The following is a 25,758-nucleotide window of genomic DNA, read 5'->3' as shown; positions in this document are numbered from 1 at the left end:
TCTACATGTGTCATGCGACAAGGCGCAAACCATAGTAACAGTAATAGTAGTGGGCTAGTAACCGCCTGGGTGATATTTATTGTTTTTGGTCGTCATTTTACATTTGATTAAGGCATGAAAAAGAAGAAAATGAACGGTTTGGATATTCTTATGAAGTGGGCCAACAAATGAACGGTTTGGATATTCCTATGAAGTGGGCCGTACATTACTTTTTTGAAAATACTAGATTTTAGGGCCACACCCTCTCACCCCACACCCTATAAAATCTCGTGGAAATGATATTTCCATCCCCTGCATGAATTAAAACTTATAAGGGGGTGAATTAAAATGGGCGTGGGGTGATTTTATCAAATGAGGAGGTATGGAACTTAAGGACTTAAAGTGAGGGTCGGTTCTCGGTTCGATTTTCGGTTCCGGAATCCCAAACCCAGAACCGAACCGAATTTGCACCGGTTCCCGGATTTCGGAACCGGAACCGAACCATATAGAAATGGAACCGAACCGAACCGAACCATATGTGCCGGTTAGGTTCGATTCCTCAGTTTGAACCGGAACCATGTCCACCCCTAGTATACCTTTCAGTCAAGCATTTTAGGCCCGCAAATGAATTTGCTGAAATCATTTCAAAATATATTTTGAAAAATCATTTGATTATCAAATCCACCTGGCCAGGTATTTTATAGGCCTACTGCTCTGACCAACTGCGGAGAATTCCATGTCGGGTATCCCTATTAGTCTCGTAGGTTTGTCCAACATTCTGTTACTACCCTCAAGTGATCCTTAAGAGAACCACTATTAGATAGACCAAGAAACAAAGACGGGCCCACAGACCAATATGATTCCTCAGGTCGAAGGACATGTAAAGGCTTCTATCTGGTAGAATAGCCTTACTATCTCTTGTCCACAGGCTATTCCAATGTGATCCTGTTCAGTGCACAATCCCATTGCCGCGCCCACTCTTCTTGCTTAGTGTCTACTACCCAAGTGACTGAGATAAGCCACACCACGACACGTGCAAATAGGCAAGACCGGTGTTAGTTGTATACAGGAGGAGATGTCTAATCTCGACCCCAACTAGGAACCATTAAGGTCTGCAAAGAACCGGAATTCCATATCTCTTTGCTCATTAGGATTTGTAAGCACAGGATTCCTACTTTGTTCCCTAAGGGGGGGGTTAGTCCCACCGGATTTTAAGTCCCTAATGGACTTTGACAAACTGTCCATGACTCTTTGGGGACTTGTACTTTAATATGCAGACACCCGGGACTCTGAGCACTCCAGTGGGGACTTTTTAGAGTCACGCAGGCATTAACATCACACCTTAGTCATCAACAAATACATGAATTTGAAGTCCTAGAGTTCTAATAATCAATTTTTACAACCATCCCATGGATTTACGGGCCCTACTAAAATATCAAAGTGCTATTGTGCATTTGTGGGCCCGGCTAACGCCTCAATAAAAATTTATAAGCCTAACTGATAACGGCAAAAATCTTGCAAGGCGACAGATAATCAAAGGTTCAATTATAATGATACAGATGCTGTTGATGAAGGAATAATGAACTAGCTACAATTGAAGAGTGCACTCTTCAAGATTCCTACAATTGAAGAGTGCAGTCCGCTATGTTAGCTAATCAAGTAATGACAGACCCTTACTAGTTAAGAGGCAACCCCAAACAGTCACATAACGAAACACAAGTAAAGTACAATCATGCACAGATAGAGTAAATAATTTATATAAAGAAATAAATAACCCATCAAAGAAAGAAAATATAGTAAGACCAGAACATCTTTTAACATTGATGGCAATATAGCAAAATAGAGTAAATAATTTGTCTTTCCAACATAATATATCTTCTCAAATGACACATTGATGCCAATATAGCAAACATCTTCCCAAATCATAATATCCAAAAAAGAAAAGATCTCCATAATATCAGAATTCCAAAACGATACCCCTCTCAAAAAATCTCTATCGGTCCAAAAAATAAAATTCTTCTGATGCTCTCAATTTCGATATTTGTCGTCATACATGCATCTCAACCAATCCCTGCGAGTCTCTATGTCCATCCTTATAAAATGCTCTTTGACTTCAGATGTATTTAAGAACTCATGAGCCCTTTAACGTAGGTCCCGTTCTAGGTTTGGGATCTAGTACAAAGCATCTAGCCAATTTGCATGGGCAGCATTCTTTGTATTAAGGGCCTTCATTTCACTAACTAGGTTAGTGAATGATTCCACAAGCACTTCATTGGTATCAACTGTAGGTCGTGCCCTTTGACGAGAAGAATTGTGTTCCTCATATCTACGCTTTCGCTGCAATGAAGAATTGGTAGTGGGCGCCTGTGAAGGTGCATTATCCAAAAAGTCATCTCTCTCATTACCCATGTCATCATCAAATACAATATTATCAAGATCAACGCCTATATCCATGCCCGCTCTGAAATATGTGCAGCATTTGTCCCAACTGCGAAACCATTGCCTAGGATTGTCTTTAAGTACTCGAATTCCTCAACTCACTTATCTCTGTAGTTGGCAGCTTCCGGGTTGGCTTATATTCAATAAAAAAATTCATTAGATATGAATGCAATTTAATACAACATATATATTATAGTAAGTTTAACAAATGTTATGCTATTAACGCAATATAAGCATCCCAAACTTCATCTAGGGCTGTAATTTTTTTTGTAAATGGGTTCCAACCAAATCCCGAGTTTGATGCCATCAATTCTGCAATCGGTTTGTATATCCTCTTCTAGACTCTGAGCTTGCTCCTAACATGATCATATGTTTTGTTGCATTGAAGTCTTGAATTCAATGCTTGAATGATTTTTGTAGGGAGAGAGAAGAGTCGAGTTTCACCTTTGCGTCGTGAGATTAGGGCGTGGATTTTAAGTTTCACCTGTTTGAGGTGAACTTAAATCTCGACCTTTTTGAACGTACAGCGTGACTTTAAGTCATTGGCGGAATGAAGTTCGTCATTTTTGCGAACTTGCCACTAACGACAACTTTAAAAATGCGGACAAAAAGTATCACGCAACTAATGCTGAACTTGTGAAATTCGCAAAAGTACGCCTAAATCCGGTGCGACTACCCCCCCTAAGGATAAATATGTGTAAAACAAATAAGCAAATCTCACATATTAACTTAAATAACACCAAAGAATGTCATGAAATGAAACTTTTATTAACTAATAGGCAAAGTACACTGATTTTTAAGGCACCAACTCTAACACCCCTTCAGTTTACCATTCCTCAAAAGAGAAAAAGGAATGTTAAGCCGAAGGGCTCCCTTGCAAAAACCAAGTCACAAGTGCGCCCATTGGATCCAAATCACATAATGTAGTTGGGTATGTGGATCCAGTTGGTTCCCTAACGGCCGGGATTTTGCAAGGTTATCATTCGGTAAGCAGAGTTAGTAGTTGGGTGACGTGGATGCAATGGGGCACCCTTTTGCAGCAGGGTTTTTCCCAAGAACGCCCACGATTTGAAATTCATCAAAGGGTAAGAAGATTGCTAAGCTCAAGGGCATCTTTGCAAAACCACAATCACAAGGGTGCCCCATTGGATCAACATCGCCCAACAAGATTTGTTTTGATACTGAATAAAATGTAAAATTAAAGGAATGATAGATGCGACTGGATGATGTAGATCCAACAAGATGCCCTTGTGGTGGGATTTTAAAAGGTCGCCCTTTGAGGAATGCTAAATTGTACCCTTGAAAAAAAATACATCTGCGAGGGTATTCTGCATTCCATTGGATCCACATCACTCTATCACATTTATAAATGAGATTAAAAGATGCAAAATTAAAGAAATGATAAATGCAGTTGGGGTGGATCCAACCCTTGTGACTGCATTTTTACAAGGGCACCCCTCAAGGAATGCTAAATTGAAGGGTGCCCTTTCAAAATCCCAGTCACAAGGGTGCCTCATTGGATCTACGTCACCCAATTACATTGATACTGCCACTAAAAGATGCAAAATTAAAGAAATGATAAATGCAGTCGGGGGATGTGGATCCAACGAGGCATCGTTGCAATTAGGTTTTTTGCAAGGGCACCCTTCAGTTTAGGGTAGGCTAAACTAAAGAGTGCCCTTATAAAAACCCACCTGCTAGGGCACCCAATTGGATCCGCACCCCCTTACAAAACAGAGTTTCTTAAACTAGTCTTTGTAAAATCGAGCACCTGACTTCCAGGTCTTATTGGTAAAGGTTAGAAAGGTTATATTCATAACCTTTCTTAGTGGTCTAGGCATTTGATAACAATTTTAATGACCCACGACGAATTGGCTTTGTAACCCAAACCAAGCATGAACCAGAAAAAATAGCCCTCAACTACATTCAAATGCAATTCTGAAATCTTGATATCAAGAACTCAGAGTCTCTCAACAACCAAGAGCTCTTAACCCCCAAGAGAAAATTCAGGGATTTAGAAGGCTCAAATCCACAGATGCTTTGCCTAGGATTTAAGCCACAAATCTTCTATTGTACCTGCTATAGTGGATTACCATGTCATGCCAAGCAATATAGAGAAGTGATAGAGGCTCAAAGGGGTCTCATCAAAATGGTCCTTGCAGAAATGTGAATAACACTTTTTTTTATCTATAAATGTGAAAAAAAAAAAAAAAAAACACTTTCATTACAACAAAATATGCAGCTGTCTATGAGGGGAATTCATTTAGTAGGGAAGCAAGAAAAGAGAGTCAAACAGCTGTTTAACTCTGTTTCCCTACCCATATTTCCAACCGTTGACATGTGGATTGGTGCGTGATATCGCCATGCCTCGCACTGGATGGACTTTACACTTGCAAAACACCAGGAATCGGTGATGTGCAGTCAATCAGTTGGGATCATCTGTAACAGCTTTCTCTAGACTTGCCATGTATGTAATGTAAATGGTCCATAAAAATGAAAATGAATTGCTTATCAACGGCTGCAAAAAAGGATACCAAGAGCAAAATCAACAACAATCTGCTATTTTATCAGATTAGTTACAAACAAATATTTTGAAAGCTACCTGTAGACGGACGGGGACAAATTTGAATGTGATAAAATCACACGCTGGCCAGTACACGAGCCCATTTATCATAGTGGGGATGACATCTCGCTTCAGCCTGGCAACAATCTCGGAACCATTCTCACCTGCATTTAGCACCAAAACAAGAAACAGTTCGACCTTTTGAAAATGTAGGAGCAAGCATAGTGAAAGAAAGAGATGTGTTACAAACAAGTCATTACTCCCAACTCAAGAGAGTCAAAGGAGTTTTTATTGACTTTGCCAAGGCAAAATGCGGAACGCGGCCAAGGCAAAAGGGAGTCGACACAGGGGAGTCCACGATGACACGGTGGAATTTTGAAACTATGCTTATACCCATCGGAGGCCCATGAATATATGATGCTTAAATGCAGTGTTTAAAAACTCCTTGACTCGGCAAGGAACTCGCCCGAGTCGACTCCTTTTTACCTCGGCCGCATTCCGCGTTTCACCACATCCGCGTTTTGCCTTACAGAGTCAATAAACTCCTTTGACTCTCCCGAGTTATGACCTTGTCAACCGTGTTAACCGCGTTCTTGGCCGCGTCCGCGCCGAGTCAACAAGGATTTTTCTTGGCCTCGTTCCGCGTCAAATCCGCATTTTTAAACACTGCTTAAATGTCATCAGGGTACCAATTTCACACGAACAACACCAACAACAACAACAATAATAATAATAATAACAATAATAATAATAAATGGATCATTGACACTAACAGATCTTAATAATAATAACATTAAGATGTAGCTCAGACCGCAGAAGGTCGGCAAACGGGATGGCCGATGGCCTGGCTAAAGCGGGTGTGCTAAAGGACGACATGTTAGTTATTTCATATTTGTAAATCCTCAAGGATCAACTAATTTACATATTATCTTGTAATCTTGGGGGACATCTTGTCCCACCTCGATTATAATAAAATTGTCACTTTTCAAAAAAAAAAGAAAAGAAAAGATGTAGCTCAGACAATTATTAAAACAAGTTTTTGGCGATGTTAGAAGTCTCTCTCTCTCTCTCTCTCTCTCTCTCTCTACACACACACACACACAAGTGAGGGCGAGCTATCTCCAACTCACTCTCTCTCTCTCTCCACACACACACACACAAGTGAGGGCGAGCTATCTCCAACTCCAACTCACTCTTTCTTTTCTCCCATTCTCCTCTTTATCTCCTCTCTCAACATGGTATCGGAGCCTTTGGGTTTTGACCCCCTAAGGACTACCATCCCCCCCCCCCCCCCCCCCCTCCTCTCCCTTCTTCTTCTTCTTCCTTGGCCTCATCCAAACCCTAACTCTCAGGCCTTCTCCACTCTCAGTCCCATCCAAACCCTAACTCCTAGCCCCAGACCTCCACTCGCCTCGCGCCCAAACCCCAGCACCTTCCTTGTCGTGGACCAACCCCCCAGCCCTCCTCTACTTTCATACCCACGCTCCTCCTCCAAATCTCAACTCGACCCCAACCAACATCCCCCAGCCCTCCTCCACTCGCCTCCGTACTTCCCAGCACCCTCGCCCCTCCTCTAAAGCTCAACCCCCAAACCAACAGCAGCCAGCCCCCCTCCACTTGCCTCCCTTCTTCCTTACCCAAACCAGCCCCCCTCCTCTCCACTGTAACCTTCATTAGACCACCCTTCCAAATCCCAAACCCGACTTCTCATCTACCGTACGGCCAGCTCCTTCCTCGTCACAACCACCATCATCTTCTCTACCTTCCTTTTACCTTTAATCCTTTGACCTCTCATCTCTTGGAATCCTAATCTCTCTCTCTCTCTCTCTCACCTCTTCTAAATGGCCTAAATTCTCTGTCACATTCTTCATATGTCTTCGCGGCTCCGATCTTCTTAGTTAGGTTATCTTCTCCCTTTGGCTAGTCGCCCTATGTCTATCTTTGCCATTTAACTCCTTCAAAGCCGCGGTACGCAGTCCGGGACCGTCCTGTGAGTTTCCTCTCTTTTTATTGTTCCTCTGATGTCGTTGTGGTTGTGAGTTTCATTCTATCTTCTCTTCATGGATCCTCCTATCAAACCGACTCTTACTGTCAGCTCGACTCCTCCACCTGCGGCTCCTCCTTCTAGTTACTCTAATTCTGTGGAGCACTCTCATCCACAGATGACTTCTGAAAAACTCGATTGGCGTCCTACGTCCTACGAAGAGGTAAGGTTGGTTTCATTGAGCGTAGTCCGCATTTTTCTACGGATCCATCATATGCTTGATGGCGGTAGGATGATGCCCCCATTCGTACCCTCCTATGGCAAAGCATGGCACCTCACATTGCGGGCATGATGATGTGCCTTAAGACCTCCAAGGAGATCTGGGATCATACGACTATCCTATATTCTGGGCTTTGATAACCTCGCACGCATTTGTGCCACATACTCGGAGTGGATGCGCCTCCAGCGTTACGATACACCCCTAGCTACCTTTTACAGTCATTTTGTTTCACTCTATCAGCAGTTCAATGTATTTATGCCCCTCACAGCTGATCTGGCCGCTCTAACCCGGCAAAAGGAACAGCTCCACGTTGTTCACTTCCTTGATGCCTCCTGGGCCTAACTTTTTGCATCTCAGACAACAGATTATTGTCTTTGGCTCCATTCCCTCCCTCATGGAGGTTTATTCTTGTGCCCAGCAGTGTCTCCTGGGTGATTCCTCTCATGCTGCCTCTGTTGATGATTCTGCGCTCGCTCCATATGATAGTGGTGATCGTTCTGGCCATGACGGAGGTGGCTTTGGCTGTGGAGGTGGCCGAGATTTTGGTGGTTGCCATGGTATTGGTGGGCGTGGCCGCCCTTATTGCACTCACTGCCAGGTGGCTGGACATCATGTGGATACATGCTATGCCTTGCATCCCGAGCTCCGTCCACACCGTTCTGCTCATCTCACTGTCATTTTATATGCCAGAGAATCCAAAAGAGCGAGATATGCACTACCTTCACTTGATCTGTGGATCAGATAGCTGATGTATTTACCAAAGTCTCTGACTAAAGCTAAGCTAAATGATATTTGTACTAAGCTAGGAATGCATGATACATACATTCCAGCTTGAGGGGGAGTGTTATATATATATATATATATATATATATATATATATATATATATATATATATATATATATATATATATATATATATGTGTGTGTGTGTGTGTGTGTGTGTGTGTGTGTGTGTGTGTGTGTGTGCACGCACGCGCACGCGCCCCTAAGGGCACGGGCACTTTGGTCCTTGTACACTTTTCACTATTCTATAAATACATAAGTGAGGGGAAGCTATCTCCAACTCACTCTTTCTTTTCTCCCATTCTCCTCTCTATCTCCTCTCCCAACAGGCGCCACTATTAACGGGTTAAATCAGCATTTTAAAATTATGGCCAAAGAAATGAATAAGTTGATTACATATGAACTTCTAAATTCAGAGCACTAAAGTGGTTTATTTGAGAGCCCCAAATGAATATTTTATCTCATAAATGTCCCACAACTTGAATAGCCAAAAAAATATAAAATGAAATCAAATGTATAAAGGAATGATAAACTTAAGTCAGGAGATATTCCCTGAACTATTAAATTTTCTGTTGAGAAAATCCGTCGGGCAAATCCAATCCGATCGTGCACAAATAAACAGAAAAATAAAAATAAACACAAGCCACAAGATGAACACCGAGATTTTATGTGGTTCGGCCAAGCCTACATCCATGGGCGAGAAACACGATCTTCACTATGAGAAAACAATATACAAGGATTATAATGGATGAAACAAAGCCGCAACCCTTTCCTTGCTTCTCTCACCCAAGACAGTACACCGAGAGTAACCCAAGAGAAAACCCTGAGAAAATTCCAAAGAGAAAACCTGAGAATAAACCCATAGAAGAAACCCTCTTTCTCTCTTCTCTATTTTCTCTCTCCCCTTCTCTATTTCTCTCTCTAGCCACCCAAAAGAGAGTCACATATTCATTCTTTTATACCTTTGTTGTCGCGATCGGTCTGCTGTCGCCGCAAACCACCATTTAACTTTCTAAGTACCAGCTACACACCCTGCGAATCATCCTGGTTCTGACTCCTCCTGATTCGATTAACACAGTCAATGCACACGTGTAGCTGCTAACCCGTTGACTCACCTATTCAACCGTGGAGAGAGATCTTGATCCATCCTCTCCAATTCAGGTACTATCACCTTCTCACCATCATATGCAACTTGGAAACCTGTATCTGCACCAACTGCGAAAGAGAACCTACGCGTACGCGCACTACCACCCCGTTTCCAACTAGCCATCAAGATCTTATGAACAATAGTCACCGTGTCCCCGACCAAACAATATAATCCACCACATTTCACTCCTTTCATCAGAACCATACAGTCGGTGTGATTTTCATGGCTCCACCTGCAACTGAGAACTTGCAACTCCTAGAGTCCAACCGGCTAAGTGACATTAGATTCTTTCGCATCTTTGGGACATACGCCACACCACCCAAAGTATGAATCACTCCATCGAACATCTTGATCTTCACTGTTCCAACTCCCGTGATGTCACAAGTAGACTCGTAACCCAATAACATAACACCTGCCTTTTTCTCCTGGAACGCATCAAAATATTCTTTTCTAGAGCATACATGAACAAAGCACCCTGAATCTAGAACCCACTCATCATGAGAAGTGTGATTACCTGAGAAGACTCTGAGAACGTCTCCAACCACTTCACTCTGTTCATCCGTTACAGCCACCACCTTATTCGTAACACCATGGTCCGTCGTGTCAGCTCGTTTCGGACCATCCTGCTTGATGTGGCAGTATTCCTTGCAATGATAACAGTGCACTCCCTTTCCGCCGACCCTGGATCTTGACCTGCCTTTTCCTGATCCCCGGTCAGACGACCTTCCTCTTTGATTCCCACCATGAACAACCAACACATGCTCCTGACTCCCATCAAGAACATGTTTCTTCCGCATCTCATTCGACAAGAGCGACGTCATGACTTCCTCTAACTTTATTGTATCCTTACCATACAATAAAGTCGTCACCAAGTTGTCATACGAATCAGGAAGCAAAGTAAGAAGAAAAAAGGCCGTATCTTCTTCCTTCAACTTTTCATCAACGTTGTGGAGTTGATCCACAAGCCAATTGAACACAATCATGTGTTCCAGAAGATCTCTACATTCATGTATCTTCAGCCAGTACAATTGTCGCTTCAGATACAATCGGTTGGCCAAGCTTTTTGACATGTAAAGCTTTTCCAACTTCTCCCACAATTTAGGTGCTTCATCTTTGTTAGAATAAGCCTATGGGCATTCTAGTAATTGTACTGTTCTTTTAGTATATAAATAAATTAGTGAGGGGGAGATAGCCCTAACTCACTTTCTCTTCTCTAAATCTTTCTCTCAAGGTTTCTCTCGGCTGATGTTACATTCTTTGAGTCCGAACCCTCTACGGGTCTACTTCTGTCCCTCCTCGACCACTTCGGCACCTGAGGTGTCCATCTCACTTCTTGTCATTCTAGACAGTGCTCCTGCAGCTTTACCAACCAGTTCTGACTGCCCTCCTAGTCAGGTCGACTCCTGTATTCACAAGAAAGATCCTCCACCTATCAAGTTTCAATATCAACGTCGTTCGCAGCAATCACGGCATCCTCACCCCGACAGATCGTCTTCACAAGCGGAGATTCCTTTACCCTCTACTCAGGTATCCACCTCACCTTCTCCTGTAGTTCTCTGACTCTCCTATTGCTTTGCGTACTCGTTCCCACTCTACTGCACATCCTATCTCTCAGTTTGTTTCTTATGATCGTCTAACACCTACTTTCAAAAGCTTTGTACTCTATATGTCTTCAATTGTGTTACCACAGTCTTTGGATGAGGCTCTCACACACCCCGGCTGGTGAGCTACCATGGACCATGAGATGGGTGCTCTACATTCTAACCATACTTGGGATCTGGTTTCTCTATCTACTGGTGCTCGACCTGTTGGTTACTGTTGGGTGTTCTCCATTAAATATTTACCTGAAGGAACTGTGGAGCGGCTGAAGACTCATCTTGTTGCTAAGGGGTACACTCAGACTTTCGGAGTTGATTACAATGAGACTTTTTCTCCAGTAGCGAAAATACCTTCCGTTCGGGTTTTGATGTCTCTTGCAGTCAATAATGGATGGCATCTTCACCAGTTAGATGTGAAGAACGCCTTTCTGTATGGCGACCTCCTTGAAAAGGTGTATATGGAGCAACCTCGAGGTTATGTTGCTCAGGGGGAGTTGTCCTCATCAGTTTGTCGCCTCAGGAAACCATTATATGGGTTGAAGCAGTCTCCACGTGCGTGGTTTGGCAGATTTAGTGAGGCAGTTATGAGCTTTGGCCTCAAACAGTGTGACGTGGATCACTCAATATTCAGTCATCAGTCCTCAACAGGATGCATTATGTTGATTGTATACGTCGATAACATCATTATTACATGTAGTAACTCAGGGGGAATTCAGAAACTGAAAGCTTTCTTGCAAAACGAGTTCGCTACAAAGGACTTGGGACGTCTCAGATATTTTCTTGGAATAGAAGTCGTGTACTCCTCTAGTGGTTTATCTCTATCACAGAGAAAGTATGTTTTGGATTTGTTGGAAGAAACAAGAAATCTTGGTGTGGAACTTGTATCTGAACCCATGGATCCCAATGTGAAACTGGTTCCAGAAGAGGGTGATTTGTTGAAGGATCATGGTAGGTACAGAAGGCTTGTAGGCAAGCTCATACACTTTGCTGTTACTCATCTTGATATATCCTATGCCGTTGGGGTAGTCAATCAGTACATGACCTCTCCTCAGACTTCACATTGGAATGCAGTGGTTCAAATCCTCAAATATCTGAAGGGTGCACCGGGAAAGGAATTATTATTCAAACGGCATGATCATACGTGAATTGAGGGGTTCTAAGATGCTGATTGGGCTGGATCTCCAGCTGATAGGAGATCGACTACCGGGTATTGTACCTTTGTGGGAGGCAACCTAGTTTCAAGGAAAAGTAAAACAACATGACGTCATTGCAAAATCAAGTGCAGAGGCAGAATACAGAGCCACGGTGCATACTACTATAGAGATTATTTGGATTAGATCACTCCTATCTGAGATTGGCTTTGTGTTTCCTTCGCCTTCACAGTTATATTGTGACAACAGGGCAGCCATCTATATTGCAGCAAATCCAGTCTTCCAAGAGCGAACAAAGCATATCGAAGTCGACTGTCATTTCATACGTCAGAGAATCCAGAAAGAGGAGATACGTGCTTTATTTACTATTTCTGCAGAACAGTTGGCTGATATGTTCACATGTTCACAAAACCATTGAATAAAGCAAAGCTGAGTGACATTTGTAGCAGGTTAGGAAGTAACTTATACATTCCAGCTTGAGAGGAAGTGTTAGAATAAGCCTATGGGCATTCTAGTAATTGTACTGTTCTTTTAGTATATAAATAAATTAGTGAGGGGGAGATAGCCCTAACTCACTTTCTCTTCTCTAAATCTTTCTCTCAACAATCTTCTTCCATAATGTTAAATATAACGTTATTTACCAGACATATCCAAATCATGCTGACCGCATTCGACTTAATGTCTTCCCACTTGGCATCCGTCATCTTCCCCGACTTCCCATCCTTCCCATTCAACGCCTTCGCCAATCTCTGTTGAATTAGGATGTCCTCCACCCTCATCTGCCATAGGGTGAAACTGCCCTTTTCGTGAAACTTGTCAATGTTGAGCAGGGTAGAACTCGATCTTATCCCCATCTCAGATTCCTCTGCACTTCTCGGTGTATCGCTCCACCTCTCTTGGACAATCTTTCTACCCTTGGACAATCACTGTAATCGCGATCCAATCACAACACCCACGATCACTCCACCAGCCTCGATGATCACTCCACCTGAGCTCTGATGCCACTTGTTGAGAAAATCCACCATGCAAGTCCAATCTGATCGTGAACAAATAAACATAAAAGTAAAAACAAACACAAGCCACAAGATGAACACCGAGATTTTACGTGGTTTGGCCAAGCCTACATCCGCGGACAAGAAACATGATCTTCACTATGAGAAAACAATATACAAGGATTGCAATGGATTAAACCAAAAACCCACAAACCCATAACCCTTTCCTTGCTTCTCCCACCCAAGACCGTACACCGAGAGTAACCCAAGAGAAAATTCCCAGGAGAAACCACAAGAAGAAACCCTCTTTCTTCTTCTCTCTTCCTCTTTCTCTCTCTTTCGCTCTCTCTTTCTCTTTCTCTCTCTCTTTTACTCTTTCATTTATACCTTTGGTTTTTGCAAAAAAAAAAAAAACTTTCTATTTTGCCTTTTTTCCTTCCCACCCAAGCAACCCAGTGGTGGTGGGAAATAAGGCAACTTTTCCAGCATTTTCCTTGTCATATAAGAAGGCCAAATATAGCATTCACTATTGTCTCCACTTTTCCCTTGGAAGACAAATACCCACCCTTCACTTCAGTTTCCAATAGCAATAAACCCGAGCACATGCAATCATCATAAAACAACGCAAAAACTGGTCATAGACATTTAGATAAAAGTGTATTAAGCATATGAAAGCAAGGGAGTTATGTTTATGTACCTTGTAGACCTGCATTCACAGAAAAGAAAACAACAGTGATAATAGGTCCATAGACAGTTTGACCTAAAACAAGCTTCTTCAAAGTAGTGACTATATCCCGCTTTGGTAGAATTCTTGAGACAAAATTAAACCATAAATGCAATGAGGGTCCTGATATTAGCATTCCGTATCCAGCCATACGTGATGTCCTTATCGGATCAAAGGAATCTGAAGATGTGAGTGTAATCATCTGGGAACATTTTATACAAAAGAATTAGCTAGCGACAATATAACATATTGTTACAGAGATGGTACAAATGGAGTGCTAATAATTAAATGTGTTTAGAATTTATAGTCTTTTGAAGCATACTTCTATTGGGCTGAATAAGGAGAGAAAAAACATCTCATTAAACCCCAATAGAAGTAACTCCAACAGTCTTTTAAAACTGAATATGATTGTTGCATTTATAAAAAGGAACAGTTAATCAAAGAGAAGAAATCAATTAAGAGTCAATACATAAACCTGTGATAATTAACATGAGCAATCAACTGTATATCTGACTTCAGACCATGTGCAGACCGCAATTTAACAGAAGCTAGAGGGTCTATTTGATATATCAAACCCAGAAACATAGAAAAATGCTGGTCAACATGATAAAATAGCAATAAACTAGGACCAAATGAATAGTGAAGGGTTAAGGGTCAGTTTGATTGCAGGTAGTTACCTTGTAGAGTAGTGGTGAATAAGAATTGACGTAGTCGACAGGTGTAATAGTAGTGAAGCAGTCTCCTCATTGAGTAGTGGTAGTAGTGTACAATTGTCAAATGAAGTAGTTTCCTAGTGCAGAGTGTGCGGAGTAATATTAACAAAATATGTGAGCAGTAGAGGTGTCATTACCAATATGGAGAGAGAAGAGTGCTACTGCAAAATCCCAATACTTTATGTCTCTACTAACAAAAGCTCTATAGTGAATGGTTAAGTCTCAGTTTGATTGCACGTTGTTACCTTGTAGAGTAGTGGTGAATTAGAATTGAAGTAGTCAACAGGTGTCAGGTGTAATAGCAGTGAAACAGTCCCCTCGTATAGTGGTAGTAGTGTTCGGTTGTCAAATGAAAGTAGTTTCCTACCGCGGAGTGTCGTTAACAAAAAAAAATGTGGATATTAGGGGTGTCAATACCAATATATATATATATATATATATATATATATATATATATATATATATATATATATAGAGAGAGAGAGAGAGAGACTACTGATGTTAAATCCCAATACTCTACTAACGAAAATTCTTCCTTTTTAGCTTAGTTTTTGGTGGGGTACAAAAGTCATGCAACAAGGGCAGACAGGGGAGAGACAAGTCAAACAGTCTCCTAGTGGTTTGAATCAAAACATGCAGACCAAATGAAATAGTGAATGGTTAAGGGTCAGTTTGATTGCAGGTAAGTTACCTTGTAGAGTGGTGGTGGATAAGAATTGTAGTTGTCGAAAGGTGTAATAGTAGTGAAGTAGTCTCCTCGTTGAGTAGTGGTAGTACTGTTCTATTGTCAAATGAATTAGTTTCCTAGTGCATAGTGTGCAGAGTAACATTAACAAAATATGTGAGCAGTAGGGGTGTCATTACGAATATAGAGAGAGAGAAGAGAGAGAAAGAGAGAAAGAGAGAAGAGAGCTACTGCAAAATCCCAATACTCTACTTACAAAAACTCTATAGTGAATGGTTGAGTCTCCGTTAGCTGCCGTAAGGCGGCTGAAGGTAGGGTTCTGAAAGCCAAGGATCATGCCATAGTGTCAGACGAAGAAGCTTTTCGTTATGAGATTAAGTATTTGTTGAAGGAATTGGGCAAGTGTATAGTTTGAGGGGGTCCCTTTTTTAGGATGGCTGTAGAGAACTTTTTTGGAGAAATGCTAGTAGCAATAGTTGTCAAGATCTTCGCGGGAAGATTGCAAAGTTTTTTTGGAATGTTTCAGGGGGGGGGCGAAGTCTCCTGTAAATGGTGGAAGATAGACCTTTTTGAAAGGTGGGCGGATCGGGTGGTCCTCAAGCCTATAAGGAGGACGTATAGGAAGATTGGAAGGACTGAGAAATGGTTTTACTGTTTTCTTTTTGTTTTTCCCGAGCCTGGAATTTCCTTCCAGGTTTCATACGCTGTAGAACATAGGGGGACCACTGGTCCCCCTCGCATGTAACCCTCGTATGATTCTAATATATTTCTGTCAAGTTTCAAATATTCTAATATATTTCTCTCTCTATATATATATATATATATATATATATAGAGAGAGAGAGAGAGAGAGAGAGAGAGAGAGGACTGCTAATGTTAAATCACAATACTCTACTAACGAAAATTCTTCCTTTTTCGAATAGTTTTGGTGGGGGTACAAAAGTCATGCCAGAAGGGCAGACAAGGGAGAGACAAGTCAAGCAGTCTCCTAGTGGTTTGAATCAAAACATGCAACCAAACACCACAAGTACATGATGTAGCACCCCCAAAGTCAACCAAAACACCAAGTTAACCTCAGAAATTGTGCAACCAAACAGGCACTAATGGATTAACCACGGGATAATGATGGGTTCTGTGGACCAATTAAACACAAAGAATATATAAGATGACTCTCAACATGATAAGATGGCAGCATTTCACTACAAACAAGTGAAATGATGATTCGGTTAATAAATTAGCCATGGGAACTCCCTTGGGAGTAAAAAATCTTGGTGGTTATATATTGTTGGACACCACTAAGGGACAGCCCAAAATCTAATTTCGCACCAACATTTTCAAGAAGTTGAGTTGATCTACAAGGATAGTGTTGTTCCATGTTCATATAACTTGATTTCAGCCAAAATATTTTGATTTCGGCTACTACTGAAATGAAATCCACTTGGATTCAGAAAAGTAAAAGATTTCGCTCGAAATTTCAGAATTTCGCCCAAAATTTCAGGAGTTCATTAATGTTTAGGTCAAAATATGTGAAAAATGCAACTGTTTAGATTAAAAAAACAAAGACATTTCGCAGAATCCCTGACCAAAAATCAACTCCACTGGCAGAGAAGAGAACCACGAGATTCCTTAAAGATATTTGTAAAAAAGGAGAAAAAAGAAAAAGAAAAACTAGTGGTGATGGATCTTTCTTAGATTTCGGCCATGATTTCGTGCCAAAATGTTTTCGTGCTTTCACAAGATTTCAGCGAAATTTCATGCCGTTTTGCTAACGATCGAAACCGAAATTTAACACTTCCATAAGCCTTCCTTAAGCGTTTAAGAGGACCCTTAGACCTAGATGCCTTTAGGAATTCCAAATTTTTTTGAATTTACCAAATACCCTCTGATGGCGTCTGGATCCGGGTCTGCGATCGCGCGGTCGGTAGAGGGCCTCCGCGGGGTCTGCAATCACAAACAAAAGGGGGTCAGGGGGTCCGGGGTGGGTCCCGGACGACCACTTCGACACCCAAGTCAGATCCTTCGACCAGTCAATATAAAGAACAGCTAGAAAGGGAGGGGGTTTTGACCAGGGTTACCAGGGCCGGTGCGCGGGGACATTTCTGGGTGCATAAATGAGTGAGTCGGAGGGGACTAGCAGGGAGGGCAGGATGGGATTCCTGGCCTCCTCTGTTGTTGCCTCGCCTCTTTTTCCGGTGTTGCGGGGTGGAGGATGGGTGAATTCCCTGCTTTCCGGGGTCCAAAGAAAAAAAAGGTCCCCTTCTTCTTCCTTTCCCTCCCCTTTTAAAGGGAGGTGTGCGGCCTTTTTCATCATTATGGAGGGAAAAACTTCCTTTGCAGGATTGGGCCGTCCCTCTGCCTCGCCGGCGCGCGTGGCTTTGGCGGCCATTTCCTTCCCTAATTTGTGATGATGAGGCCTGGGTGGTGAGAAGAACTTCCTTTACAGGATTGGGCCATCCCTCTGCCTCGCCGGCGCGCGTGGCTTTGGCGGCCATTTCCTTCCCTAATTTGTGATGATGAGGCCTGGGTGGTGAGAGGGCGACATGTGTCATGAATGCGTGGTCCTTGCCGTTTTCCAACACCCTTCTTCATGATGGTTGGGCTCTGCTCGTGCATGGATGACACGTGGCGATATTTGGGAGCGTAGCCGTATTTGTGCCCCATCACCCTCAAACGTCCAAAGAAACCTCTAGAAACCTTGAAGACATTAACAATACCAAAATACCCTTCAAACATTGCCAAAAATGCCATAAAACCCTAGAATTGGAATCTTTTGGACTGACAATTCGTACTATTGACCATAGTTTCAAAACTCCGTGTCATCGTGGACTCCCTTTTACCTTCGCCGCGTTCTAGTCTGAGTCCGTGTCTTGACCTATAAAGTCAATCAAAACTCCTTTGACTTTCCCAAGTTATGATCGCATCAACTAAGTACGTACTTAGCCATGTCAACCGAGTACTCGAGCGCACCATGTCGAGTCTACTAGGATTCACTTTGGCAACATTTTGACTCGCATCCGCGTTTTAAAACAATCTGGTTGATGAATCAGTTAGGAAACAACCAATCAGTTCGGATAGGAAACAACCGATCGGTTAGATATCCCAGTGATTAGTCGTTTGGAAAAGTTCAAAAAGTTAATTTTGATATTATGAACTAGGATTTGCCCCTTATATGCACTTCACGCTCCTAAACACTTTAAAACTGATCTTGGCCTTCCAAAAACCCTAGAATAACCTAGACCTTCGGATCAAAACTTTATTTTAGTGAATTCAACCTAGGCCCCCCTCTATCTAAAGTCCATAAGTAGAGTTCCTTACCCCCCCACCCAAGTTTAAATCATCTGATTTCCTCCTAGGAAGCTCTGGAAGCTCAAAAGAGGAGCCTGGCTAGGGAAAAGGCATTCTAGACCGAAGAGCCAATCTGAGACCGCCCTAAGACACTAAGACTCGAGCAGAGTCAAAGGTGCCCTGGGACTCGCATCGACTCCTCTCTCACTCTTGACCTTCCTCCCCTATCTTAGTCTCTGCGTAGAGGCGAGCCCTTGGGCGAACAAAAGAAGTAATATGGATTCCTCCCTCCGATATCTCTTTAGCTTTTCTTTTTCCAATTTTTAGTTTTAAATTAGCATGCTTCTTAGCTCATACTTAGTCCAATGCTTAGTCATAGTTAGAATTGTTAGAAGTATACTAGAGAATAGCAGATTAGAGTATGTAACTCCCCGATGACCCATCAGGCTCAACCAATTGCTAGAGCCTTAATCAATCAGTCGAACCCTAACTGATTGGCCCAATCTCCTACCAATTGACAAATCCAAGAGGAATACAACCTCCTCACATCTTACACCTCCAGGTACTTATGCTTGTTTAGTCAAGTAGCTTTCTATTTAAGTAGTGTTATTGAAAGTTCTACTTTACTTTAGAACTTTAGATCATAGCCAAGGTTTTAAATTTCGGTTTCGGCCACCACAAAAAACAGAAACATTTTGGTTTTGGTGGAAATCTATATCCTATATATAAAGCGAGAACCTTAACAATTCATTCCCTTCTTTTCTACAATTTCCTCTTGTGTCCCATTTGTGTTGGTGAAAATAATTCCCCTTACAGCCAATTGACAAAGGGTATTTTTGCCATTTCCATCGTCAAGCACCCCTACAAATCCTTCCAAAACCAAACTGGTGACCTGTCATTCTTCCCATCTGCTGGCCACCTTCTCCGAAGGCTACATCTCGCCCGTCCTTTGCAATTGTGTGTGTTAAGAGATTTGTCTTATTAGTCGTGTTGAAAAACCTCACGGAAATACTATGTCTGTAAAGGTGGCTAACAATAATGAGTACACAAAGAAGCTACAATAATAATCATTACTTATTAAGTTTTGTAGGGAAATTACGGACCATGGATACCTATATATGACAATTACGAAAAAAACTACAGAGAGGAGGTATCGACATATGACAATTACACACAAACTACTTTTCCTGATGAATTTTTTGGGGATATTACGACTCCCGCACACCTTGCGAAATATATACGAATTCGGGGCACCTGAAGAGGAACACCATATTATGGAAACCTCTAGAGATTGGAGGGCTAGGATCAGCCTACAGGCACGACCTATTGATGTTGTACTCCATCACATGGACGGTTTGGATCAACCGATGATGCACGGGCCGGATGCGGGTCCAAGCCCAATGACCCGTAAAATTTCCCGCGTCATTTTGACCCTGCCCGTTTGACCCGTTTCCCCATCATTTAGAGGGAAATGATGTGATTATGAGAGTTTTTATATAATGTAAGTCCTTATAGTGAGTATTTTTTTTTCAAAAAGTACTATATGGCTTATATCGTAGGATGATCCAAACCGTCCATTTGATGGGCCACATTGTAAGTAGGTTGTGTGCCAGAATTCATTTCCATAGGATAATTACAACCCTCCAATCAATAAATGTCTCCTAAATATGCCGTTCCTCTATTGACTGCAGGGCTAGGATCATCGCATGGAAATGTATTTTTTTGGGAACATCCTATTTACGATATGGCCCATCAATTCAACGGTTTGGATCATCCTACGATGTAAGTTATACAGTACTTCTTTTTTTTTAATAGGGAGTGTAAGAAATATTTTTTGGTTTGCAAGCTTTGTCACAAAATTCTTGTTAGAATATATATATATATATATATATGGTGTAAGCCCATGTAGTGAAGTATGTTTTTAATAAGCCGGTAGGGGTCCCCGCAAAACCCCAACTTACCTATCATAAAAGAACAAATTTTACTAAATATTTTATGGCCTACACCATAGGATGATCCAAACCGTCCATTTGATCATTCCCAAATGATGATCGCATCCCTACAATCTATAGATAAATGACATATTTTGGAAACCCCGTAACTGTGTTGGGCTCATCCTATGGAAATGATTTTTGGCATACAACCTATGGTGTAAGTCCGTACAATCAAGTATTTTTCAAAAGAATCGTACGCCCTGTATCATAGGATGATCCAAACCATCCATTTAACGGGCCACAGTATAAATTGATTGTTCCCAAAAAAAAATTACATATGATAATACTTTGTCACGTGCAATGCACATGCGTTTTTACTAGTCCTAACAAATCACAAAAGCATATGTAAGTGATAGAATTTTAAGATGAAACTACCGGAAATGCTAGAATAAGCACAAGTATACACTTAGGGCACCTTTGGCTGGAAGGAATTGTTTTTCATGATAAATCGCCGTCCCCAAGAGGAGATGAGGGTGAAGTCGGCTAAAAATCAGGAAACAAAATCCTGAAACTAGTGTCTCCTCCGGCGAGAAGCTGCTAAAAACCCGGAACTTCTCGTCGCCGGAAACACTAGTTTCAGGATTTTCTTTCCTGATTTTTAGCCGACTTCACCCTCATCTCCACTTTAGAGACGCCAATTTATCATGGAAAACAATTCCTGGCAGCCAAACATGCCCTTAGAAACCATCATATAAGCAAGACAACTAGCATAATAGTTTAACAACATTGAACACCTAGTGACATGTGTTGTCGCGCATGTATGATAATTCAATATACACAACATTTCACATGTAATTTATATTAATATTTACACAAAATACTTTTTTTATTTAACCCGGAATTTATCTAGGAACCCTAAGTGGTACCATAATTTTTATTAATGATGAATTAGAAAATAATAATTACAAGAGGACATAACCCATCAAAATACAAGAAGAGAATAAAAATAAACTCCCTTTCCAAGAAAAAGACAACATTATTTGTTACAAATATAAGGAATATACAGTTGATCGCATCCAGCAGCTCCTCTATAATCTTTGGAGAGACTTGTCCAATCCGAAAAAAACTACGTTAATGTTAGTGTCATAAGCATAATTTGCCAAGTTGTCTGCAACAAGGTTACCTTCGCTACAAATGTTAGTACTAGCAAATTCCATAGCACATAATATTTGCTTTAGAATATAATGGATGTGCCAATGGAATATGTCTTAGCCTTTAATGATTTTGACAAGGACTAGACTATCAAATTCAATCCATATTTTATTAATGCCTAAAGCAACACTAGTAGCATAGGTCATTTCCCATTGCTCTAGCTTCAATTAACATGTTAGTATTCACATCATAGAAATGAGAAAACGTAAATATTATCCCTACTTTTATTATCTCTAAAACACCCCCTTCCTCTGACAACAATAAGATTGCCTCTAGCCACACCATTGACATATAGCTTCAAAATATCTCCAATTGGTTTCTTTCAGTAAACCAAAGTAGAACTTTTTCGAGATGGGATCTTTGATTTTATTGTTGATCTGATCCAGAAATAATCTTTCCATGAAGTTGCAGTTGGAACTTGGAAGTAGTTTTAGCATTATTGCCTAGATCCTTAAGCCAAGATATGATTTTATTTTTTATCTGGTTAGTTTGGGTCATTTGATTTTCCATTCTTCTTTTACATCCTTCTAACCAGATTTTCCATATTATAATAGAGGGGACCGTTTTAACAATGTTATTGAATGTAAAATAACTTTTCTTAGCTTTTTCATGCAAAGATTGAATTCTGTTTTTGATGGATTGGCTAGGGATCAAATTGATATTAAAAAATTCTAGAAAAGGTTCCAAAGATCGCCAGCCAGATCACTTTCTATAAACATATGTTTAAGGTTTTCGTAAGTTCCTACTTTACAAAAGTTACATTTAGAAGCAATCTGAATATTTTTATCCCCTAATACCCATCAACAGGCATAACTCTATTCAAAAGTTTCCATATAAAATGTTAATCATTGGAGGAACATTATTCCAGATATTTTTAGACCAAATGTGGGTAAGTTGATTATTTCCTAACAAATTCCAAGCAGATATAATGGAGAATGTTCCATCATTATTAGGGTACCAAATAAGATTGTCCTTATTATTGCTAATTTGAAGTTTTGAATTTGTAATATTGTCTTTTAAGCCTTTGCTCAAGCATTCAGAGATTTTATCCCAATTCGAATGACCATTCTCATTTAATATTTCATTAAGTTTGAGTTATTTATCAACATCATGAATGTTTGTGGCCTCTTCAATCAAGAATCTCCTTAAGAAATGTTTTATTTTCCAATAATTCATGCACTATTATCTAGCTATTATTTTTCTCTAACATTTACAATATCTTTCTAGCTTTTTGGGCTGTTATTTCTCACATTTAGATAATTGACATTGGTCCTTAACATATTTAGATATCATAAACCTTCTCCAAAAGGAATTTCTTTTGGTGAATGTGATGGAGAGATTTAAGTCTAAAGGCCTGGTTGACATCAAAGATGGATCAAATACCCAAGCCCCCTTCTTTCTTTTTACACATACTATTTCAAGAGATCCAGTGATGAGTATTAATTACCCCCACAAAAAATTGGAGAAGATAGATGGTGGCAAAGAAAGCCCTCATCCATTTGCTGAGGCTGTTTCTTGATCTTTCATGCATTTCTTCGGGTGCCCTGAGGAGGAGGCAAATCCCACGATCTAGAGAACCTAGACAAGACTCAGTCAGCCAAATCCAAAATGCCATCGTTTCGTACCATCATCTTCTAATCAAGGTTGAAGAGGGTATTTGTGGAAACCTCAATTTTGCCCAGCTGATCTGACACTTGTCGGCCCCGGATGGGGGAATCCAATGATGAATGGAGCCATTGTGATGAATTGGGAATTGAACTATGAATGGATTTAAACCTGAATCCTCCCATGTTTTAACCTATCTTCCAATGATATTCTGCTCTGTAAGTCTTTAAAAAACTATCGAAGAGTCCCATTGTTAGAGAAAAACGCGAAGAAACTACAATTACTCATAAGAGATCCTCCATTTCTACAAGATATCCAAAAGGACTCCGTCCAAGGATAGCATGCATTTATACAAGATTCTATCTAGAATTATAAACAAATATAAAAGGGAAAAGAAAATGTGCAAGAAAAATAGAAATCCAAAAAAGAAAGCAATTCAGCTACATTTAGGTCCTGTTTGGATTGCAAGAAAAAACATCTCTGACAGAAATTTTTTCTTGGGAAAAAATTTTCTTCCTACAATTTAGAAGAAAATGATATGATTATGGTTAATTTTTTAGGGATATTATCATAAATTGAAGGTCTCACTAAGAAAAAAAATTGAATAGGATTGATTCACGTTATCTCTTTTCATGTGGAAAAGGTTTTCCAGAAATTTCTTAACAATCCAAAAAGGGCCTTATAGAAAGAGCTTCTTAAAAAGAAAAAGAAAAAGAAAAACCCAACATTCCAAAAACAAAACAAATAGCACGAAGAAAGGAAGAAGAAATATGGGTCTTACTTGGGAGGAGATATCAGCAACTGTGAAAATAAAGCCAGCAGTGAGGCTTTTTGTGAGAACAGGGTGAGACTCGATCATGCCCAAATACCATCTCACTAATCCCTTCGAAGAAGAAGAAGAAGATGTTGATGAAAAATAAGAAGAAAGAGATGAATAGATGTTTGTTTCTCGATTCTTATGAAGAAATAATCGATTATATGATCTCAAGTGTTGTGTGGTTGAACGAGTAATGGAAGAAGATGGAGAGGAGAAGGGAAAAAGAGATGGGTTGAGAATCGACCGTTGATTTGAGTCCCCATTCAAGCATCGACGGCTAAAATTTCTTAGAAAGCTACCGCTCATTTTTGTAAGAACCTGTGAGAGAGAGAGAGAGAGAGAGAGAGATTGGGGAAGTGGGGCGCTTAAAAAACTAAGAGAGAGGTTTTATACGGTGTTAAGCCCTTATAGTCCCTTATTTTTCAAAAAGTACTGTACGAACCATACTATAGGATGATCAAACCCCTCCATGTGATGGTCCACAACTTAAATAGGTTGTCCTACAAAAATCATTTCCATAGGATGATCCCAGCCTTCCGATCTATAGAGGTTTTATAATATGATGTTCCTCTATAGATCGGAAGGCTAGGATCATCCTATTGAAATGATTTTTCTTGCAAACACCTATTTACATTGTGGACCATCACATGGACGGTTTGGATTTGGATCATCCTATGATGTGGTCCGTACAATACTTTTTGAATATAAAATCTCATTTGTCATTTTACTAGTAAAAACGCACGTGCATTGCATGTGCGTGAACAAAGGATTATCATCTGTAAATTATTTTTTGGGAACAATCAATTTATATTGTGGCCCATTAAATGAATGGTTTGGATCATCCTATGGTGTAGGCCGTAAAATATTCAATACAATTTTATATTTTTTGATAGGTAAGTTGAGGTTTTGCAGGGACCCCTACCGGCTTATTAAAAAATACTTCACTACATGGGCTTACACCATATATATTCTAATAAGAATTTTGTGACGAAGCCTGCAAACCAAAAACATATTTCTTACACTCCCTATTTAAAAAAAAAGTATCTTACAACTTACACCATAGGATGATCCAAACCGTCCAATTGATGGGCCACATCGTAAATAGGGTGTTCCCAAAAAACACATTTCCATGCGATGATCCTAGCCCTGCAGTCTATAGAGGAACGGCATATTTAGGAAACATTTATTGGTTGGAGGGTTGTAATTATCCTATGGAAATGAATTTTGGCAGACAACCTACTTACATTGTGGCCCATGAAATGGACAGTTTGAATCATCTTACGATGTAAGCCATACAGTACTTTTTCAAAAAAAAAAAAAATACTCACTATCAGGACTTACACTATATAAAAACTCTCATAATCACATCATTTCCCTCTAAATCATGGGGAAATGGGTCAAACGAGCCGGGTCAAGAAATGGACGGTTTGGACCATTAAATGGACGGTTTGGATCATCCTATGGTGTAGGCCGTAAAATATTCAGTACAATTTTTAATTCTTTTATAGGTATGTTGGGGTTTTGCGGGGACCCCTGTCTTATTAAAAAATACTTCACTACATGGGCTTACACCATATATATTCTAACAAGAATTTTGTGACAAAGCTTGCAAACCAAAAATATATTTCTTACACTCCTTATTTAAAAAAAAAAGTACTGTATCACTTACACCATAGGATGATCCAAACCGTCCAATTAATGGGCCACATCGTACATAGGGTGTTCCCAAAAAACACATTTCCATGCGATGATCCTAGCCCTGCAGTCTATAGAGGAACGGCATATTTAGGAAACATTTATTGGTTGAAGAGTTGTAATTATCCTATGGCAATGAATTTTGGCACACAACCTACTTACATTGTGGCC

The 25,758-nt window shown here is 40.5% G+C and overlaps 1 protein-coding gene across 2 annotated transcripts; it reads right to left on the bottom strand.

Moving 5' to 3' along the window:
- Positions 1-4,543: 4,543 nt before the first annotated feature.
- Positions 4,544-24,259, bottom strand: LOC143850912 (uncharacterized). 2 transcript variants are annotated; one of them, XM_077360200.1, is made up of 5 exons: positions 24,137-24,259; positions 23,857-23,958; positions 13,615-13,843; positions 5,021-5,145; positions 4,544-4,936 (listed from the first exon to the last, which is right to left on the bottom strand). In XM_077360200.1, exons 1-5 carry the CDS (start codon positions 24,161-24,163, stop codon positions 4,844-4,846), a joined length of 576 nt encoding a protein of 191 aa, XP_077216315.1. In that variant the 5' UTR covers positions 24,164-24,259; the 3' UTR covers positions 4,544-4,843. The 2 variants fall into 2 exon arrangements, with proteins under 2 accessions (XP_077216315.1, XP_077216313.1); XM_077360198.1 differs by having other exon boundaries at positions 23,857-24,253.
- Between the last annotated feature and the right edge of the window lie 1,499 nt (positions 24,260-25,758).

This window comes from Tasmannia lanceolata, unplaced genomic scaffold (assembly GCF_043159265.1).
Source record: "Tasmannia lanceolata isolate RefF3 unplaced genomic scaffold, GAP_Taslan_0.1 ptg000018l, whole genome shotgun sequence".
NCBI classification, from domain to species: Eukaryota; Viridiplantae; Streptophyta; class Magnoliopsida; order Canellales; family Winteraceae; genus Tasmannia; species Tasmannia lanceolata.
This window is presented reverse-complemented; position numbering and strand designations above follow the sequence as displayed.

What these genes read in the sequence shown, in the direction of transcription:
- LOC143850912 (XM_077360198.1), bottom strand. Translation starts at nt 24,198, where the DNA reads ATGAGCGGTAGCTTTCTAAGAAATTTTAGCCGTCGATGCTTGAATGGG. An exon ending in TTGCTGATATCTCCTCCCAA is followed by an intron (nt 13,844 to 23,856) that starts GTAAGACCCATA and finishes AAATGTTCCCAG; the next exon opens with ATGATTACACTCACATCTTC. An exon ending in TGTGAATGCAGGTCTACAAG is followed by an intron (nt 5,146 to 13,614) that starts GTACATAAACAT and finishes TGCTAAATGCAG; the next exon opens with GTGAGAATGGTTCCGAGATT.